We start from the raw sequence: 21,269 nt of genomic DNA, 5'->3' as shown, positions 1-21,269 counted from the left end.
CTTTATTTCTTTCTCTTGTCAACTTGCTCTAGCTAAGACTCCCAGTAGTATGTGGAATAACAGTGGGCATCCTTAACATGTTCAAGATCTTAGAAAAGGGTTTTCAGTTTTTCACTGTTCAGTATGACACCAGCTATGAGTGTGTCGTATATGGCTTTTATTGTGTTGAGGTATGTTCCTTCTATACTTAGTTTTTTGAGAGTTTTTTTTTTTTTTTTTTTTTATCATGAAGGGATGTTGCATTTTATCAAATGCTTTTTCAACATCAGTTAAAATGTTCAGTGGTTTTTGTCCTTTATTCTGTTGTATTGATACGATTGATTTGTGTATGTTGATCTATCCTTGTATCTCTAGAATAGATCTCACTTGGTCATGATGAATAATCTTTTTAATGTGCTGTTGAATTTGGTTTGCAAGTATTTTGTTGAGGATTTTTGCATTAATGTTCATCAGGGATATTGCCCTGTAGTTTTCGTTTTATTTGATATGTCTTTGTCTGGTTTTGGTATCAGGATAATACTGTCCTTGTAGAATGAGTTTGGACGTATTCCCTCCTCCATTGTTTTTTGGAATAGCTTGAGTAGGATCGGATTAATTCATTTTTAAGAACCTCATCTCTTGATTAAATAGATGCTTCTTGCTTCATTTTAACATTGGATGGAATTTTAAATTACTATAATTGGTTATATATATATATGATATGTATAAATTATATTTAGTTATATATAACATACATTTTATATGTGTATAATATATAACATACATTGTTTTATATATGTATAATATATAAAATATATATTGATTTTTGGAAGTTACTTAATTACCTAAACTTTGTAAAATTTTTTAAAATAGGATTAAAAGTAAGTTGGATCAAGGAGGAGTGATTCAAGATTTTATTAACGCCTTAGATCAGCTCTCTAATCCTGAACTGCTCTTTAAGGTAATGATAGAACAGCTTCTGGCACATAAAACATAGAACTTGGGTAAAACGTAATTGCAATCTAATTTGATTTTTTTCTTACCTTCCCCACCCCCACTCCCCAACAGGATTGGAGCAATGATGTAAGAGCTGAACTAGCAAAAACCCCTGTAAATAAAAAAAACATTGAAAAAATGTATGAAAGAATGTATGCAGCGTTGGGTGACCCAAAAGCTCCAGGCCTGGGGGCCTTTAGAAGGAAGTTTATTCAGGTATGGACTGGCACAGCCTGCCTTTATGATAGCAGAATCATTGTGACAGTCAATATTTACATTTAATGATTTAACAGTTCTGGATTTAAAACGTCTGTTGAATGCTTTAGATCTCATGCTTTCTGTGACACACTGATAACATATTTTTAGGTTGGCTGGTAGCATGTGGGTTAGTAGGTAAAACCTCAGAGTTTCATTACATGTTGTTCATGCTCAGATTTTTAGATCTGAAAGTTACATCTAGATTGGTATTTCCAGTTCTTCAGATGGCTGGTGTTAAATAAGCTGATAAGTATTTTCAAGCACTTAGTTCGGGGCACAGTTCTGGGTGCTCAGGATCCAGTCCCCAAATACAAAGGGGTTGTGTGACAAAATTGCTTACCAAGAGCTGTGCCTAGGACAAGTGTGGTAAGTGTGAGATCTTTCAGAGGGTGCTGGAGTTGGAAGGAAAACACACCATCATTTGATGGGAATGATGGAGCAAGTAGACTGCAGTCAGCCCAGTTGCCACACCTTTGCAGCCTGCTTGGCTACTTCTCTCCCTCCTCCATCTGGAGACTTGCCCTTAGGGCTTGGCAGCAGCATCGTTTCTCCTTCAGAGCCTTTCCCAACCCTCCCCGAACTGTGATCTCCAGAAGAGTGTTCTTCCTCTCTCACCTAAAACACCTTACTTTACATTCTCTCTGCTTAGCCTGGGTCATACTGACTTTTCTTTCTAGTTTTTGTCAAAATTACTTTTATTCATTAAACCTCAAGAAATTTAAGGGCTTAGATAAGTCTTGGAACTCTTGTTGCCAGAGTTCTCAAGTTCCACTGTGTATAGTGCAAAGGAAAAGCTTTATCCTTGCAATATAATTCACATGGCCCTTAAGTCATCCATTTAAAGCAGTTTTACGTATATTCACAGAGTCATGAAATCATCACCATATCAATTTTAGCACATTTTCATCGCCACAAAAAGAAACCCATACCCATTAGCAGCACCGCCTCTACACAGCCTTTGGCCTAGTCTGCCCCCAGCGTACTGCTGCCTCAGCCAGTCTGGGCAGCCAGTCTGCACATTGTCTCTTGTCTCGGAATTCATGGCCACTTTGTTGCTGGAAGCCCTGAGACTGCCCTGCAGGGCTATCCATGGGCAGCACAGTTCTTCCCCCTGCAGCAGCACCTGATCCTGCCCAAGCCTGCAGGGTGCACAGAGGCCTCCTTTGTTCCTTTCAGGCAGGAGATGTGTTTGGAGTTTTATTTCTAGTACCTTAGAAAATTTATCCAGAACTTTCCACCTTGTACCAAATCAAAAATAACTTACATTCTTTCAAAGAATAATCTACCAAAACAAAGTGCCTCAAATATCACTTTAGAGGATCCTTAAGGGCATTATGCCTTTCAGAAAGGATAATGCTGATTATGTTTGGAAATAGCTAATCTTTCCATGTATTCTAAGAATTGAAGATTGTTTCTACTTTTTTCATCCACATCTGTAGATCAAAGGAGAAATCTGTTTTATATATGTCAATTTTCCTATAGTGGATTGTCTTAAAATAGAGCACGTTTCATTTACACCAGATTTATGTTGTGACATTAGTTATAAATTTGGTAAGAACATTTCTAATTAGAGATGATCAGGTAAATCTTGACAACTGTTGAGTAACTGCTAGTAATGCTCTTGAGATTTATTTTTTATTTGATATCAGAATTATAATTCAAATAAATATCTAAGTAGAGGCTAATGCAAAGAGATAATATGTTCCAAGGTAGAGTACTTATAATAATTGCTTTTAGGAATAAACATATCTGCTGGGCGCGGTGGCTCACGCCTGTAATCCCAACACTTTGGGAGGCCGAGGCAGATGGATCACGGGGTCAGGAGTTCGAGACCAGTCTGGCCAACATGGTGAAACCTGTCTCTACTAAAAATACAAAACTTAGCTGGGCATGGTGGTGCACGCCTGTAGTCCCAGCTACTCGGGAGGATGAGGCAAGAGAATGACTTGAACTGGGAGGTGGAGGTCGTAGTGAGCCGAGATAGCGCCACCACACTCCAGCCTGGGTGACAGAGCAAGACTCTGTCTCAAAAAATAAAAATAAAAGATTATTTAAATAATATTTTTTCTGGTTTATTACCCAAAATAATAACTTGAAAGACTCTTACTAAAGAAAGTGGCATTCTTAAATTTTTCTCTTCAGTTGGTATCAAAAATTATAAGCCATTTATTTCTACTGAACTACTTCCTTCATTTTATTAACTTTGTTCTTAGTTATTTGTGTCATCATAATGATGTAGAACAGTGACTAGACAATGAGTGCACAGAAGTTAAATGACTTCACCAAGTTTTTAAAGCCCTTGTTAGGATTTATTAACTAAAAGTCACTACTAACCATGTTTTTTGTTTTTGAGACCGAGTCTTGATCTGTCGCCCAGGCTGCAGTGTGGTGGCATGATCTCAGCTCACTGCAACCTCCGCCTCCCGGATTCAAGCGATTCTTCTGCCTCAGTCTCTCGAGTAGCTGGGACCACAGGCGCATGCTACCGCACCTAGCTAATTTTTTTTATTTTTAGTAGATACGGGGTTTCACCATATTGGCCAGGCTGGTCTTGAGCTCCTGACATGATCTGCGCCCCTCAGCCTCCCAAAGTGCTGGGATTACAGGTGTGAGCCACCTCGCCCAGTTAACCATGTCATTTATTTAATTAATTAATTAACTTATTTGAGACGGAGTCTCACTCTGTGACCCAGGCTGGAGTGCAGTGGCACGATCTCGGCTCACTGCAACCTCTGTCTCCCGGGTTCAAACGATTCTCCTGCCTCAGCCTCCTGAGTAGCTGGGATTACAGGCATGAGCCACCACACCTGGCTAATTTTTTGTATTTTAAGTGGAGACGGGGTTTCACAATGTTGACCAGGCTCGACCTTGAACTCCTGAGCTCAAGTGATCCACCTGCCTCGACCTCCCAAAGTGCTGGAATTACAGGCATTAACCATGTCACTTATAATGGAACACAGGAAACAAAAGGCAAACTCTGGATGTTTTAGAGTATTGAAATATTCAAGGAAAGCAAAACTGTAATTTTTTTTTTTAGAAACAAAGTCTCACTCAGACACCTAGGCTGTAGCGCACTGGCATGATCATAGTTCACTGACACTTCAGACTCCTGGGCTCAATAGCGATCCTCCCGCTTCAGCCTCCTAAGTAGATGGAACTACATGCACGTGCCATCACACCTGGCTAATGTTTGTTGCCCAGGTTGGTCTCAAACTCCTTGACTCAAGTAATGCTACTACCTTGGATTCCCAAAGCGCTGGGATTACAGGCATGAGCCACCATGCCCAATCAAGACTATACATCTTAAAAGCAGAGAAGAGACATGTATCATTGCGCACTCCATTCATTACACTTACAAGCTTAGAGCCCTTTCCACAGTCCAAACTAAACATCAGTCTTTATAGTAAATTCTCATTAATTTCAGACTTTTGGAAAAGAATTTGATAAACATTTTGGGAAAGGAGGTTCCAAGCTACTGAGAATGAAGCTCAGTGACTTCAATGACATTACCAACATGCTACTTTTGAAAATGAACAAAGACTCAAAACCCCCTGGGAATCTGAAAGAATGTTCGCCCTGGATGAGCGACTTCAAAGTGGAGTTCCTGAGAAATGAGCTGGAGATTCCTGGTGAGTTAACCTCCAGGGGTGACAAAACTGTACTGTCAGGAGCACAGCACTGTAATAACTCGTGGTTTCTGGAATAGTGATACTGGGATATTGACAGTTATCTCTTTTTTTAAGGAATTTTAAAATTCACCAAATTTTTCATCATTAGGAAAATCCATAATTATGAATGAGCACACATTACTAAATGTTTAATGAGATTATAGTTCTTATATTTCTGATTCTGACAAATGTTCAGATTTTCATTTGGTAATAATGGTAAACAGCAGTCATAGATTTCCTCTGAACATATTCATTTCATACTGCTCCTGAATAACTTTTCTTCAGAAATATAATGCAGGTATAGACGCAGATTACTTCCTGGGATGTGTACACAGTTCCATTTAAAGTGACAAGTTAATGATAAGTCACTGACCTGCAGGAAAAATGATAATAATATTAGGGTTAGAGATGCACAGCAAATTGGCCAGATTTCAAGGCGTGACTTTTTCAGAGGAAACCTGTGTAAGTTCCATTTTCTTCACCCCAAATTTGCCAGAGGAGAAAAACGTTTTAATCTGGTTATTCATGTTCTCATTTCAGTGGGTATAAGAAAAATATATTTGGAGAAACACTTTTCTTTGTCATTAATAATGACTGTGCAGTCTCATATGGTTCATTTCAAGAAAAACATTTAAATGTAAGCCTTGTCATGTGCAGCTTGATTGGCCTTGAGAATATGCAGTGTTCAAGTCAATGCATCATTTTTCTATTTAGGATTTGTCCATGCTATTAGAATAGAGCGCTAAGTTCCATAATCAGTCAAATTGAGAAATAACTTTTTTTTTTTTTTTTGAGTTGGAGTCTTGCCGTGTCGCCCAGGCTGGAGTGTAGTGGCGCAATCTCGGCTCACTGCAAGCTGTGCCTCCTGAGTTCACACCATTCTCCTGCCTCAGCCTCCCGAGTAGCTGGGACTACAAGCGCTGCCACCATGCCCGGCTAATTTTTTGTATTTTAAGTAGAGATGGGGTTTCATCATGTAAACCAGGATGGTCTCTATCTCCTGACCTCATGATCCACCCGCCTCGGCCCTCCAAAGTGCTGGGATTACAGGAGTAAGCCGCTGTGCCTGGCCGAGAAATAACATTTTTTAAAAGTCAGTTTCCTTTAAATGAAAACTTTTCAGTAAAAAGTTTTATGTTAGATTGGCTTTTTAAAAAGTAGATCAAGAGACATGTTTTAAAATACAGGCAGTTATCTAACAAGCTGTTCCTAAGCAAGGCTCTCTGGTTTGTTTTAGGTCAATATGACGGTAGGGGAAAGCCGCTGCCAGAGTACCACGTGCGAATCGCCGGGTTTGATGAGCGGGTAGGTGTGAGGGTGTGTGACCCAGTCCCTGTCCTGATGAATGTTCTTCAGATATGAGAATGATCTGTTTGCCTTTAGTAAATAAGAGACAACGGCCCATGTTGATCACAGATATATCGAGTTTAACGTATTTACTGAGATGGAGTCTTGCCCTGTTGCTTGGGCTGGAGTGTAATGGTGCAATCTCGGCTCACTGCAACCTCTGCCTCCTGGGTTCAAATGATTGTCCTGCCTCAGCCTCCCAAGTAGCTGGGATTACAGGCGTGTGCCATCACGCCCAGCTGTTTTTTGAGTTTTTAGTAGAGACAGGGTTTCACTATGTTGACCAGGCTGGTCTTGAACTCCTGACCTCGTGATCCATCCACCTCTGCCTCCCCAAAGTGCTGGGATTACAGGTGTGAGCCAGTGCGCCTGGCTTTTTTTTTTCTTCTTTGTTTGAGACAAGAGTCTCACTCTGTCACCCAGGCTGGAGTGCAGTGGTGCATTCTCAGCTCATTGCAACCTCCACACCCTGGGTTCAGGCGATTCGCCATGTCTCAGCCTCCCTAGTAGCTGGGATACAAGTGTGCGCCACCACAACTGGCTAATTTTTGTATTTTTAGTAGAGACAGGGTTTCACCATGTTGACCAGACTGGTCTCAAACTCCTGACCTCAGGTGATCTACCCGCCCCATCCTCCCAAAGTGCTGAGATTGCAGGCATGAGCCACTGCTCCCGGCCCTGAGTTTCTTAATATAATGTCTCCAGTGTTTGAACAACAATTCTATTTAAGATACCATAAACTCAAAGAGTAAGCTGTGAGTATCCACTATAAAATATGTGTAGCATTAGCTTACCACTGTAGAAAGTTTGCATGTTGGCTGTTGCTGCTTGCTAAGGGTATCCACATTCATAAGCAAGTATTTATAACCAGGAATACAACATTTCTGCAGGCACAGTAGTCAGGCACAAGCAGGTAGCAGGAATTCGTTGCTGGCCTGAACGCTCTGCTCTTCTTTGGCACTGTCTTCAGAGGGCAGCCCCGCGGAGGAATGCTCACAGCCAGTGTGGCTTTTCCCTCTGAGTTTGACACGCTGCTAGCCTGTGCCCTGAGGTGACATTCTGATTTTTGAAGGTGACAGTCATGGCGTCTATGCGAAGGCCCAAGCGCATCATCATCCGTGGCCACAATGAGAGGGAGCACCCTTTCCTGGTGAAGGGTGGCGAGGACCTGCGGCAGGACCAGCGTGTGGAGCAGCTCTTCCAGGTCATGAATGGGATCCTGGCCCGAGACTCCGCCTGTAGCCAGAGGGCCCTGCAGCTGAGGACCTACAGCGTGGTGCCCATGACTTCCAGGTAACTGCCAGGCCGCTCCCAGCCAGTAGGCTGCTGCACATTGCTTGGCGTCCACGGGACTGTTTTTCTAGTGAAGAAAGAGCAGTTTGGGTTTACTCGTTAACCTTTTATTCTCCCTTTCAGGTTAGGATTAATTGAGTGGCTTGAAAATACTGTTACCTTGAAGGACCTTCTTTTGAACACCATGTCCCAAGAGGAGAAGGCGGCTTACCTGAGGTAAGGGCGGCCACACGCCCTGCTCCCCCAGCAGTCGCCTCCCCTCACTTCTCCAGTGGCAGGTCGGGGCCGTGACAGGCGCGCTCGAGAGCCCACACTGCCTGCCCCGCAGTCTGCTGGCTGGGTCAATAAACCAAATGGAGTGCTGGCTGCTAACCAGTAGTTGCAGATATTTTACCATAATACAAAATATATGTTAACTTTGGGTGGGGGGAAGAAAAATTGTTGAAGGAAATAATAATAAAATTAGCAGATAACATGTAGTAAAACATTTTCTGTGGGATAGGCACTGTTCTCAATTTTTAATGTGTATGAACCAATTTACTTCTCACCAACAACCTACAAGGTAAGTGAGTATTATCATCACTACTATACAGATGAGGAAGCTGAGGCCCAGAAAGGTTAAGTAACCTGTCCTGTGTCACTTAGCCTGTAAAGTGGAGTAGCTGGGATTACTAGTCATGATATGGATGCTTTTTTATTTTTCTTTATCCTTTTCTCTATTTTCCAAGTTTTCTACAATTAACATGTATATTTTAACCACAAGTTTTTTTTATTTCCTTTTTGTTTTTGTAAAGAAAAATAAGGACAACGTGAGAAACATTTTGAGGGTTGACAGATTTTGACAACCAAAGTTGACAGGTTTGGGTGACGAAGCTGTAGGATGAAGGAACAGCTTCAGGGCCTCTTTCTCTTTGATGTCCTCTGATGCTTTCCTAAAAAGGTTTTAAATAGGAGCAGTGTTCCCTTCAGTCAGGAAAGATTTCTGAAAAAATCAACATATTCTTATCAAACTCATATTCCCAGGTGATAATTACTCTACAGGGCAGTGTTCACCAACTTTTAGTTCCAGACATTTGAGTCCTTTGCTTAGAATTGTTTCTACTTTGCCTGGAATATGGGGCAACTGATGAGCATGCTTCCTGGAGTCTCACAAATTCCATATCTGGCCCTGGCACTGAGCCTCTGCCTGACAATGCAGGTGCCAAGCAAGTGTTGCCTTTCCTGTGGTACCTGTCTGCATTTGTGAGACGGGATGGTAGCGTGGGACCACACAGGGTTGATATAGGTACCAGGAGAATTGAAAGCACCTTACATAATGGAATTATGTAAATAATTTCCAACTGCCTTTTTACAGGGCACTTCCAGTACCCATTATTAAAATCCTTGCTATTTTTTTTCTTAATTCAGCATGTTACAGTGTTTTGTTTTTGTCGCCAGACTGGGGTGCGGTGGCGTGACCTCGGCTTACTGCAATCTCCGCCTCCCGGGTTCCAGCAATTCTCCTGCCTCAGCCTCCCGAGTAGCTGGGATTACAGGCGTGCGCCACCATGCCCAGCTAATTTTTGTATTTAGTAGAGATGGGTTTTCACCGTGTTGGCCAGGATGATCTTGATCACTTGACCTCATGATCTGCCCTCCTTGGCCTCCTAAAGTACTGGGATTACAGGCCTGAGCTACTGCGTCCAGCCTACGGTTTTACAACCTAAGAATTTTCATCTCACTTTAAACTAGGAGGAGAGAATTTTAAGATGGAGGGGACTACTTTTAAAGTTAACTTTAGTAGCAACTTAGAAAAGATTTATTTCACCTGAAGTGATTGAATTGCTAAGTCACACATGAAGCTGTTCTGTCTTTAGATTTTATTGGGAAAACTTGTTAAAGCTTTCCTTACAAAAGTACCTGAACATATGTATATCACATTGTTTCCCACTGCCCAGGTGCTGCCTTTTTCCTAGGAAACATTGAAAACAGCTTTTCAAGTTCACTTAAGCATCCATTGTCATTTAAGAAAATACTTTCTCATAGGAGTGCAGAAGGTTATTGGAAGAAAAAAGAAAAAATATTTTCTCATATTTACTATGGATTGTGTGTATATCTACATGTTGGAAATATGAAGAAAGATGTGGCACTGGCCAGGCGCAGCAGCTTACGCCTGTAATCCCAGCACTTTGGGAGGCCTAGGTGGGCGGATCGCCTGACGTCAGGAACTCAAGACCAGTCTGGTCAAGATGGCGAAACCCTGTCTCTACTGAAAATACAAAAATTAGCTGGGCGTAGTGGCGGGCGCCTGTAATCCCAGCCACTTAGGAGGCTGAGGCATGAGAATCACTTGAACCCAGGAGGTGGAGGTTGCAGCAAGCTGAGATTGCACCGCTGCACTCCAGCCTGGGCGACAGAGTCTCAAAAGAAAGAAAAAGAGACCGGGCGCGGTGGCTCACGCCTGTAATTCCAGCACTTTGGGAGGCTGAGGCGGGCAGATCACAAGGTCAGGCATTCAAGACCAGCCTGGCCAACATGGTGAAAACCCGTCTCTACTAAAAATACAAAAATTAGCTGGACGTGGTGGCATTTGCCTGTAATCGCAGCTACTCAGGAAGCTGAGGCAGGAGAATCGCTTGAATCCAGGAGGCGGAGGTTGCAGTGGGCTGAGATGGCACCACTGCACTCCAGCCTGGCGACAGAGCGAGACTTCATCTCAAAAAACAAAAAAGAAAGAAAAAGAAGTGGAAGTGGTCTAAATAAGGATAAAAACAGACATAATCCATCTTTAACAAAACTGTGTGGGCTTTTTGGCTGTGGTAGGGACATGGCCCGAGGCTTCCAGCAGCTGCCTGTGGTGCTGTCGCCCTCTTGTTATGGTTCTTTCTAGGTCAGAGTTGCAGAATTGCATGCCTAGTTAATAAACAGTTATGTTTAGTTCATCTTATTCCTCTCTATGTCAGTGGGAAATTTATTGTATTTAATGGTTTTGTACCTAAATTTTTCATAGGCAATAGCTTGGATTTCTTTAGGAGTAATTAAGCATGAATAATGGTATATTGAAATTCAAGATCCAGAGTAATGTGGGTTCAGTATTAATATTGAATATGGTTAAAAGTCATATTTTTTCCTGCTGCTTTGCTATTTTTCAGTGAATTCTTGTTGATCTTTGTCTTTGAAATCACATAATGCTAAAATCTTCCTAATTCCGATTCCCCTTTTCTCACTCACTAGTGATCCCAAGGCACCGCTGTGTGAATATAGAGATTGGCTGACAAAAATGTCAGGAAAACATGATGTTGGAGCTTACATGCTAATGTATAAGTAAGTTTGGTTTTGATTTTCCTTTGTATTAGTTAGTTTGTTCTTCTGCGAATTGCCTGTTTTCTTTTGATTCTTAGAAAGCTTTGTCTCAGAGAGATCATCAAGATTATTTGATATTTGAGTCTCAGTATAAACAAAGTTTTAAAATTTAAATTTTAAGTCAGAGAATTTTTTCTAATTAGATGTTTCTATTATTAAATCATAGGGGAGCTAATCGTACTGAAACAATCACCTCTTTTAGAAAACGAGAAAGTAAAGTGCCTGCCGATCTCTTAAAGTAAGTACCCTTCTGCCCTCACCCTTAGCAGGATCACAGCAGCCGCACAGCTGTGTCTCTCTTGCAGGCGGGCCTTTGTGAGGATGAGTACAAGCCCCGAGGCTTTCCTGGCACTCCGCTCCCACTTTGCCAGCTCTCATGCTCTGATATGCATCAGCCACTGGATCCTCGGGATTGGAGACAGACATCTGAACAACTTTATGGTGGCCATGGAGACTGGCGGCATGATCGGGATCGACTTTGGGCATGCATTTGGATCCGCTACACAGGTGCGCTTTCTGTGCTCTCATGATCCTGGGCGAGGCGAGAGTCATCATAGGACTTTCAACACCCTCCAGAAATAGACAGTTTTTAAGGAAAAACAACATATTAGGTTCGTTTTGTCATGGTCATTGGTTGCAGAAAGGGATAATCACTTCGTTCAGCCTTGTTCAGTCAGGTCACAGAAGTCATGGTGATCAATGATATCATCAGAACCGGGAATCAAATGTGTTCGCAGATCAAAGGAAGACTCTAAGGAAGTTTTAGGAAGCCCCATAATAAAAATGTCTGGTAAAAAATGTGATACAGATCTTTTCTCTGGTTAACCTCTGAATGTTTGGATCCATCCTTCTCAATATCTGCGGCCCATATCCTGCACGTGGGTTTTGCGCTGAGGGATAATGCAAGCTAAGGTGGTTACTCCTGAGCGTAGGAACTCACATCTGTGTAGCTGATTTCAAGGGAAGCAGAGTCTATATTGTTACTAAATGTGAACAGTAACTATGAGAGGTTGCTGCCGTTTGTGCTCGGTACTTTGAGAGTTCTGGCTTACATATTCTGCTGCTTGCCTTTTTTTCTTGTTTAGTTTCTGCCAGTCCCTGAGTTGATGCCTTTTCGGCTAACTCGCCAGTTTATCAATCTGATGTTACCAATGAAAGAAATGGGCCTTATGTACAGCGTCATGGTACACGCGCTCCGGGCCTTCCGCTCAGACCCTGGCCTGCTCACCAACACCATGGATGTGTTTGTCAAGGAGCCTTCCTTTGACTGGAAAGTAGGTTTTGTTTCTTGTGCACTTTTCACTTTTGTGACAGTGTCCCTGTGATCGAACTGGTATCTCCCGTGTATGATGGAAGTGCATTGAGTCATGTTGATGAAAATATTTACATTATTTTGTACAGCATTTCTCAAAATTAGTATTTAGGATTGTCTGGCTTGAAAACCGGAGGCCGGGCCCAGTGGTTCATGCCTATAATCCCAAAACTTTGGGAGGCAGAGATGGGAGGATCACCTGAGGTCAGGACTTGGAGACCAGCCCGGCCAACATGGTGAAACCCTGTCTCTACTAAAAGTACAGAAATTAGCTTGGTGTGGTAACGCATGCCTATAATCCCCGTTCCTTGGGAGGCTAAGGCAGGAGAATGGCTTGAAACTGGGAGGCAGAGGTTGCAGTGAGCCAAGATCACGCCATTGCACTCCAGCCTGGGCGACAAGAGTGAAACTCTGCCTCAAAAAGAAAAAAAAAAAGTTAAGAGGCAAAACCTTTATTTGGAGAAATAAGGGGCCTGCTGAGGCCCTTCGTCTCGTGATGTGTGCGCCATGGAGTCTGTATGAACAGCTTTGTAGCTGTAGACAATAAAGCAAGGCTGCTCCTGGTTATAGATGTTTGTTTACTTTAAGATCATTACTGGATTTAATCTGTTTGGACATGATTGTATGTACCATTATAATCAGCCGGGAAAATCATATTCTTTTCTTTTAGAATTTTGAACAGAAAATGCTGAAAAAAGGAGGATCATGGATTCAAGAAATAAATGTTGCTGAAAAAAATTGGTATCCCCGACAGAAAATATGTTACGCTAAGAGAAAGTTAGCAGGTGCCAATCCAGCAGTCATTACTTGGTAAGATTTTTATATGTGGAAAAAACTAACGGACTACCAACATGCTACTGTTTCTCGAGGAACCAACATATGTACAAAGTGCTGAGCACTTGATATTCTGTTAGCATGACTTCTCTGCTTTCATTGAGGAGGAAAGCAGGGCTTAGAGAGGCTACTTCCCGAAAGCCAGGGCGAGGCCTGCAACTGTGACGTATGTCTTCAGGCTTACACTCAGTCCCTGGAACAGTGGTGCCAATTGGAGAAACAGAAGGTGTGCTCTTAGGCCAGAATATTGTTATATGCATGAGGAGACTTAGGTTTTAAATTTGCTTTTGTCCTTTTTAGGGCATTTGACCCTGATGGACATAGTACTTAGGTATAAAAAGCACGGTGTGGACTTGTTAGATGAGACTCCAATTTGGGTTGGCTTTTAGGTTAGCTTTAAAATTTTTTCTTGGCCGGGCGCGGTGGCTCAAGCCTGTAATCCCAGCACTTTGGGAGGCCGAGACGGGCGGATCACAAGGTCAGGAGATCGAGACCATCCTGGCTAACCCGGTGAAACCTCGTCTCTACTAAAAAATACAAAAAACTAGCCGGGCGAGGTGGCGGGCGCCTGTAGTCCCAGCTACTCGTGAGGCTGAGGCAGGAGAATGGCGTGAACCCGGGAGGCGGAGCTTGCAGTGAGCTGAGATCTGGCCACTGCACTCCAGCCTGGGCGGCAGAGCCAGACTCCGTCTCAAAAAAAAAAAAAAAAAAAAAAAAAAATTTTTTTCTTGTTGAGGTCTAAAGCAAATATAAATTTATGGAGATGATTCACAGGAAGGAAAAAAGTTGGACTTTAGAATTAAGTAATAGTGGCAGTCTATGGTCAACTTATTTTTGACAAGGGTGCCAAGACCATTCAGTGACCTTTCCAACAAATAGCACTGGCAAAAGAATGAAGTTAGGTCCCTGTTTCACACCATGTGGAAAAATTAATTCAGAATGGATCAAAGAGCTAAATGCAAGAGTCAAAACTATAAAACACTTAGAAATAGGAGTAAATCAGCTGGGCGTGGTGACTTACGCCTCTAATCCCAACACTTTGGGAGGCCAAGGCGAGTGGATCACTTGAGGTCAGGAGTTCGAGACCACCCTGGCCATCAAGGTGAAACCCCGTCTCTACTGAAAATACAAAAATTAGCTGGGCATGGTGATGCGCACCTGTAATCCCAGCTATTAGGAAGGCTGAGGCAGGAGAATGACTTGAACCCCGGGAGGTGGAGGTTGCAGTGAGCCAAGATGGCGCCACTGTACTCCAGCCTGGGCGACAAAGCGAGACTCTGTCTTAAAAAAAAAAAAAAAAAAATAGGAATAGGAGTAAATCATCCTGACCTTGGATTTTGTTGTGATACTTGCCATTTTTTAGGTATGACACTGAAAGCACAAGGAAGACACAAATACGTACATTGGACTTCATCAAAATTAAACAATTTTGTGCTTCACAGAGTGCTATCAAGAAAGTGTTTCAGCCTTTAGAATGGGATAAAATATTTGCAAGTCATATATCTGATAAGGGACTTGTATCTAGAATACATTTAAAAACTCTTATAGCCTAATAGTATATGGACAATTAAAAATGGTCAGGGCTGGGCTCAGTGGCTCACACCTGTAATCTCAGCTACTAGGGAGGCTGAGGCAGGAGGATCACTTGAACCCAGGAGGCAGAGGTTGCAGTGAGCCGAGATCGCGCCATTGCACTCCGGCCTGGGTGACAGAGCAAGACCCTGTAAAAAAAAAAAAAAAAAGGTCAAAAGACTTGAACTAACATTTCTCTAATGAAAATATACAAATGGCCAATAAGCGCATGAAAAAATGCTCAGCATCACTAGTCATCAGGGAAATCCAGGTGAGATACTACCTCACACCTGCTAAGATGACTATTGTTTAATTAATTAATTTTTGAGACAAAGTCTTACTCTGTCACCCAGGCTCTCACTGCAACCTCCACCTCCCGGGTTCAAGCGATCCTCCTGTCCCAGTCTCCTGAGTAACTGGAATTACAGGTGCATGCTACCACACCTGGTAATTTTTGTATTTTTAGTAGAAATGGGGTTTCGCCATGTTGGCCAGGCTGGTCTTGAACTCCTGACCTCGGGTGAGCCACCACGCCTTGCCAGATGGCTATAATTTTAAAATAGGGCTAATGCAGTGGCTCACACCTGTAATCCCAGCACTTTGGGAGGCCAAGGCAGGAGGATTACTAGATCCCAGGAGTTCAAGTCTAGCCTGGGCAATATAGCAAGACCCTGTCTCTACCAAAAATTTTTAAAACTTTATATTTTTTTTAATTAAAAAAAAAGGAGTCTAACAAATGTTGAGGATGTAGAGAAGGTGGACTCCTCATACTCTGCTGGTGGAAGTGGGAAAGGGTGCATCTGCTGTGGGAAAGTGGCAGTTCTTCACAAAGTTAAACATAGAGTTATCATTGTGAACCCAGCAATGCCACTCCTAGGTGAATCCTAGGAATTCATTCAGGAGAAGTGAAGGCTTACATTCACACAAAAACTTGAGCAGCATAATTCTTGTTCTGTTTTCCTACAGATCCAGTCTTTGACTGAAAGGTTATAAGCCACAGAAAAGATTCTGTGAGTGATGACATGGGGAGTGTGTTTGGATAGGATCACTAGGAATGCAGGCAACAAAGGAAAATAACACGTGCTTTGTTTTTTCTGTTTGTTCTTTTTCCAGTGATGAGCTGCTACTGGGTCACGAGAAGGCGCCTGCTTTCAGAGACTATGTGGCTGTGGCACGAGGAAGCAAAGATCACAACATTCGTGCCCGAGAACCAGAGGGTGGTCTTTCAGAAGAAACTCAAGTGAAGTGCTTGATTGACCAGGCGACAGACCCCAACATCCTTGGCAGAACCTGGGAAGGATGGGAGCCCTGGATGTGAGGTCTGTGGGAGTCTGCAGATAGAAGGTGTTACATTGTTTAAAGAATCTACTATACTTTGGTTGGCAGTAATCCATGAGCTGATTTTCCTGAAGCACTAAAGAGAAATCCCTTTCGTGCTACAGTTTTATAGCATGAGTTTAAATCAAGATTATGAGTGAATGTATATGGGTTAAGTCAAAGATAACGTTATAGTAACATCAAAGGTTAGGTGAGGTTTATAGAAAGATACATATCCAGGCTTACCAAAGTATTAAGTCAAGAATATAGTATGTGATCAGCTTTCAAAGCATTTACAAGTGCTGCAAGTTAGTGAAACAGCTGTCTCCATAAACAGGAAATGTGGGAAACCTTGGAATGCCCTCTGGTTCTGGCACATTGGAAAGCACACTCAGAAGGCTTCATGGCCAAGATTTTGGGAGAGTAAAGCTAAGTATAGTTGATGTAACTTTGTAGAAGCAGCATAGGAACAATAAGAACAATAGGTAAAGCTCTAATTATGGCTTATATTTAGAAATGACTGCATTTGATATTTTAGGATATTTTTCTAGGTTTTTTCCTTTCATTTTATTCTCTTTTAGTTTTGACATTTTACGGTAGATTTGCTCTCTAGAAGGGAACGTCTTTATTTAGGAGGGTAAAAATTTTGGTCATAGCATTCACTTTTGCTATTCCGATCTACAACTGGAAGATACGTAAAAGTGCTTTTTGCATTGCAAATTTGGGATAACTTCAAAAATCCCATGGTTGATGTTAGGGATAGCACTAAGCATTTTAGTTCCAGGAGAATAAAAGAAATTCCTATTTGAAATGAATTCCTCATTTGAAGGAAAAAAAAGCATGCATTCTAGCACAAGATCAAATTATGGAATACAAAAGTGGCTCCTTCCCATGTGCAGTCCCTGTCCCCCCTGCAGTCCTCTGCACACCCAAACTGTTTCTGATTGGCTTTTAGCTTTTTGTTGTTGTTTTCTCCTTCTAACACTTGTATTTGGAAACTCTTCTGTGATTTTGAGAAGTATACTCTTGAGTGTTTAATAAAGTTTTTTTCCAAAAGTAGTGTGTATCTCTTTTAAGCAGTTTAAAGAGCAAAATATTCATCTTACAAAATAGTTTATTATACTACTTGCCTAGTTCATTCTGATAAATGCGGGTTAAATGCAGTATGGCATTTAAAATAAACATTAATGTCCAGGCACACTGGGAGGCCAAGGCAGGAAGATTGCTTGAACTCCTTGAGCCCAGGAGTTAAAGACCAAGAGGGCAACATAGTGAGATCCCATGTCTATTTTTAAAAATAAAATAACAAATTTATCTTCTCAACAAGTGACACCTATTGAACCATATTTCATTGGTAAAGAAAAATAAGTGATCGTGTATGTGAACAATCTGGTACACATGATCTAGTAAATATTTTTGCACAAAAATGGCCAAAGTAAGCCCACTTTGGAGTAGAGTTGATAATTTATTGTTTTCTGTAACAACTAATTCGCTATAATTCTTGCTTGAATCCTGATAATTTGGACTACATTCATTAAATGGATCACCTACATTGTAGGAAATCCTGGTTTTTTAATGACTACTTTTCATATCAATAAAAGTTGATTGTTACGGCCAGGTGTGGTGGCTCACACCTGTAATTCTAGCACTTTGGGAGGCTGAGGCGGGTGGATCACCTGAGTTCGGGAGTTCGAGACCAGCCTGACCAACATGGAGAAACCCCGTCTCCACTAAAAATACAAAATTAGCCAGGTGTGGTGGCCCATGCCTGTAATCCCAGCTACTCAGGAGACCGAAGCAGGAGAATTGCTTGAACCCAGGAGGCAGAGGTTGTGGTGAGCCAAGATGGTGCCATTGCACTCCAGCCTGGGCAACAAGAGTGAAACTCCATCTCCAAAACAAAAAAAAATTGATTGTTACAAGTTGTGTGTGTGGGTCTAATCTCAAAGCTGTGTGCTCAAAAAGTTCGTCATTGCTCACGAGAGTGCAGTAAGAAGAAACTCTTGCTGTGTACAGCATTCAGAAAACATTCGTAAAATTACACTAGATGTTAAATGGTCATTACACAATGTAGGAACTGCACATCTGAATCATCACTGGGGCTTGAACTTCAACTCGTGATTCTTGCTGAATAAGAATATTTGATTTGGAAACCAAGAAACAACACAACACTGATTACAATTACAAGGAAATGTGAATGATATTGTATGAGTGCTAATATTTACATTATAAACAGATTTTGATATGCAAGTTGTATATGAAACATTTGTTTTTCAACCCCAAAATAATCCAGAAAGTTTCAGATTTAAGCTTAATGAAGACTTGAATGATCCCACGCTTATGAATATTAATTTTAGCACTTTGTCAGACTAAAAACCCAAGTATATAATACACTCCTTTAGGACAAGTACTGTGTCCTAATCACTATCTGTCAGCACCTCATCGTCTGGCACATGATAGTCAATAGAACAAAGCCATAGGAATAATTTAGTAAAGAATTCAACTTTTAAAAACTACTTCTATAAGAAATAAAAATCATTGGCCGGGTGCTGTGGTTCACACCTGTAATCCCAGCACTTTGGGAGGCTGAGGCGGGCAGATCACGAGGTCAGATCAAGACTATCGTGGCTAACACGGTGAAACCTTGTCTCTACTAAAAATAGAAAAACAAAATTAGCCAGGCAGTCCAATTAGTGGTGGCAGTCGCCTGTAGTCCCAGCTACTCAGGAGGCGGGAGAATGGCATGAACCAGGGAGGCAGACCCTGCGGTGGGTGAGCTCAGATGGTGCCACTGCACTCCAGCCTGGGCGACAGAGCAAGACTCTGTCTCAAAAAAATAAATAAAAATTATTTCACTGACTGATGAGAATTTTTAAAGCACTGTTTATTAACTAATGACCAGTAACTTTTTTTTTTTTGAGATTCACAGTTGCCCAGGTTGCACCTCCCGGGTTCAAATGATTCTCCCGCCTCAGCCTCCCAAGTAGCCAGGACTACTGGCGCACACCACCACGCCCGGCTAATTTTTGTATTTTAAGTTTTGTATTTTGTATTTTTGTATTTTTAGTAGAGACGGGGTTTCACCATGTTGGCCAGGCTGGTCTCAAACTCCTGACCTCAGGTGACCTGCCTGCCTCAGCCTCCCAAAGTGTTGGGATTACAAGCGTGAGCCACTGCACCTGTACTGCCAAAAATTCTTTGAACTTCAGAATGTTATCTGTATTAAAATGAAAATATAACTCTGGGAATTGCATGAAGTTGCTTTTGAATATTTTATGAAAGTAAAGAATTTAGGGATCGTGCCACTGCACTCCAGCCTGGGCGACACTGACACTTGTTTTTGAGATGGTGTGTCAAAAAAAAAAATTAAGGATCAGCTTTTCAAAAAGCGAAAAGACCATTGGGCGTTTGATAGGAATTGCATCGAATCTGCAGATTACTTTGGCTAATATTGCCATCTTAACAATACTGTATTTCAATCCACGAGCACAGAGTGCATTTCCATTTATTTATGTCTTGTTTAATTTCCTTCAACAATGGTTTGCAGTTTTAAATACTTCTAATGTTTTGTTTCCTTGGTTAAATTTATTCCTAGCTATTTTGTTCTTTTGGCTACTATTGTAAATGGAATTGTTTTTCCTAACTATGTTTCCAGATTGTTCATTGCTAGTGTATACAAACAACTGATTTTGTGTGTTGGTCTTTTCTCCTGCAACTTTGCTGAATTAATTTAATAGCTTTAGTACTTATTTTGTGTATTTTTTGGGATTTTCTATATATAGGATGATGTCATCTGTGCATAGAGATAGTTTTATTTATTTTCCAATTTGACTACCTTTTCTTTTTCTTACCTAATTGTTGTGGCTAGAACATTCAGCACGATGCTGAGCAGCAGTGGTAAAAGTGGGCATCCTTCTCTTGTTCCCGATCTTAGAAAGTTTTCATCTCTCACCATTGAGTGTGATGTTAGCTGTGGGTTTTCTGTTTTCCTTTTTTTTTTTTTTTTTTTTTTGAGATGGAGTCTTGCTGTGTCACCCAGGCTGGAGTGCAGTGATCTTGGCTCACTGCAACCTCTGCCTCCCGGGTTCAAGTGATTCTCCTGCCTCAGCCTCTGGAGTAGTTTGGATACAGGCACGCGCCACCACGTGGGCTAATTTTTTGTATTTTTAGTAGAGATGGAGTTTCACTGTGTTAGCCAGGATGGTCTTGATCTCCTAATCTCGTGATCCACCCGCCTTGGCCTGCCGAAATGCTGGGATTACAGGCATGAGCCACTGTGCCCGGTCAGCTGTGAGTTTTCATAAATACCCTTTATCATGTTGAAGAAGTACCTTCTAAATTTGGCAAGTGTTTTTATTATGAAATGGTGAATTTTGCCAATTTTTTTTTTTTGGCATCAAAATGAACCTGTGGTTTTTCTCCTTTAGTCTATTAATGTCATATATTGATTAATATTTGTATATTGAACCACACTTTCATTGCTGGGATGAATTCTACCTGGCCATGGTGAATAATCCTTTATAATAATTTGTTGATTTCTCTTTGCTAATATTTTGTTGAGGATTTTTGCATCAAGAAGAGATTAGTCTCTAGTTTTCTTGTGGTGCCTTTGTCTGACTTTGGTATCAGGGTAGTGCTGGCTTCATAAAGTGGATTAGAAAGTTTTCCTTCCTCTGATGTTTACTGGAAGAGTTTGAGAAAGATTTTGGTATTAATTATTTAAAGGTTTTGTGGAATTCAACAGTGAAGGCATGTGGTGCTAGTCTTGTCTTTGTTGGAGGTTTTTTATCGCTGATTCAATCACTGCTTGTTGTAGATCTGTTCAAATTTTCTATTTTTTCTTGAGTCAGTTTTGGTAATTGAGTGTTTCTAGGGAATTTGTCCATTTCATCCAGTTTATCTAATGCACTGGCATTTATTTCAGTAAGGTTAGTGGTAGTGTCCCTGTGTTCATTTCTGATAGTTATTTATGTTTTCTTTTTCTAAATATAGCTTAATCATCTTTAGCTTTATAGGTAAAGGTAAGTCAATTTTGTTAGCCTCTTCAAAGAATCAACTTTCAGTTTTGTTGATTCTATTTTTCCTTTTTTTTTTTTTTTTACAGAGTCTCTCTCTGTTGCCCAGGCTAGAGTGCAGTGGCGTGATCTCAGCTCACTGCAACCTCCACCTCCCAGTTGTTTTTTTGTTGTTTTTTGTTTTGTTTTGTTTTGTTTTATCAATACATAATGTCCTTTTTTTTTTAATCTCTTGTAACAAGTTTTGACTTAAAGTCTTATAAAGTCTTATTTTCTGGTATTAGTAGTCATGCCAGCTATCTGTTTTTTTGGGGTTTTTTTTTTGAGACAGAGTTT

General features: G+C 41.3%; 1 protein-coding gene across 4 annotated transcripts in view; it reads left to right on the top strand.

The window, feature by feature from the left end:
• The window catches only part of PRKDC (protein kinase, DNA-activated, catalytic subunit), a 189,496-nt gene extending 172,522 nt beyond the window's left edge, over positions 1 to 16,974 (top strand). For 2 of the 4 annotated variants that reach the window (XM_008000564.3, XM_008000562.3), the window contains exons 75-86: positions 853 to 940; positions 1,048 to 1,191; positions 4,658 to 4,862; positions 6,139 to 6,206; positions 7,321 to 7,541; positions 7,665 to 7,757; positions 10,755 to 10,844; positions 11,050 to 11,121; positions 11,189 to 11,390; positions 11,969 to 12,157; positions 12,866 to 13,005; positions 15,715 to 16,974. In XM_008000564.3, coding sequence (XP_007998755.3) covers positions 853 to 940; positions 1,048 to 1,191; positions 4,658 to 4,862; positions 6,139 to 6,206; positions 7,321 to 7,541; positions 7,665 to 7,757; positions 10,755 to 10,844; positions 11,050 to 11,121; positions 11,189 to 11,390; positions 11,969 to 12,157; positions 12,866 to 13,005; positions 15,715 to 15,919 — 1,717 coding nt within the window. In that variant the 3' untranslated portion in view covers positions 15,920 to 16,974. The remainder of the gene's footprint in view (positions 1 to 852; positions 941 to 1,047; positions 1,192 to 4,657; positions 4,863 to 6,138; positions 6,207 to 7,320; positions 7,542 to 7,664; positions 7,758 to 10,754; positions 10,845 to 11,049; positions 11,122 to 11,188; positions 11,391 to 11,968; positions 12,158 to 12,865; positions 13,006 to 15,714) is intronic. The other 2 variants (XM_008000566.3, XM_008000565.3) reach the window with 1 other exon arrangement.
• The last annotated feature ends 4,295 nt before the right edge of the window (positions 16,975 to 21,269 follow it).

The sequence above is a fragment of the Chlorocebus sabaeus genome, chromosome 8, assembly GCF_047675955.1.
Source record: "Chlorocebus sabaeus isolate Y175 chromosome 8, mChlSab1.0.hap1, whole genome shotgun sequence".
In the NCBI taxonomy this organism is placed as follows: Eukaryota; Metazoa; Chordata; class Mammalia; order Primates; family Cercopithecidae; genus Chlorocebus; species Chlorocebus sabaeus.
Note: the sequence above shows the minus strand (reverse complement) of the source record. Positions and strands in the feature narration are given on the sequence as shown.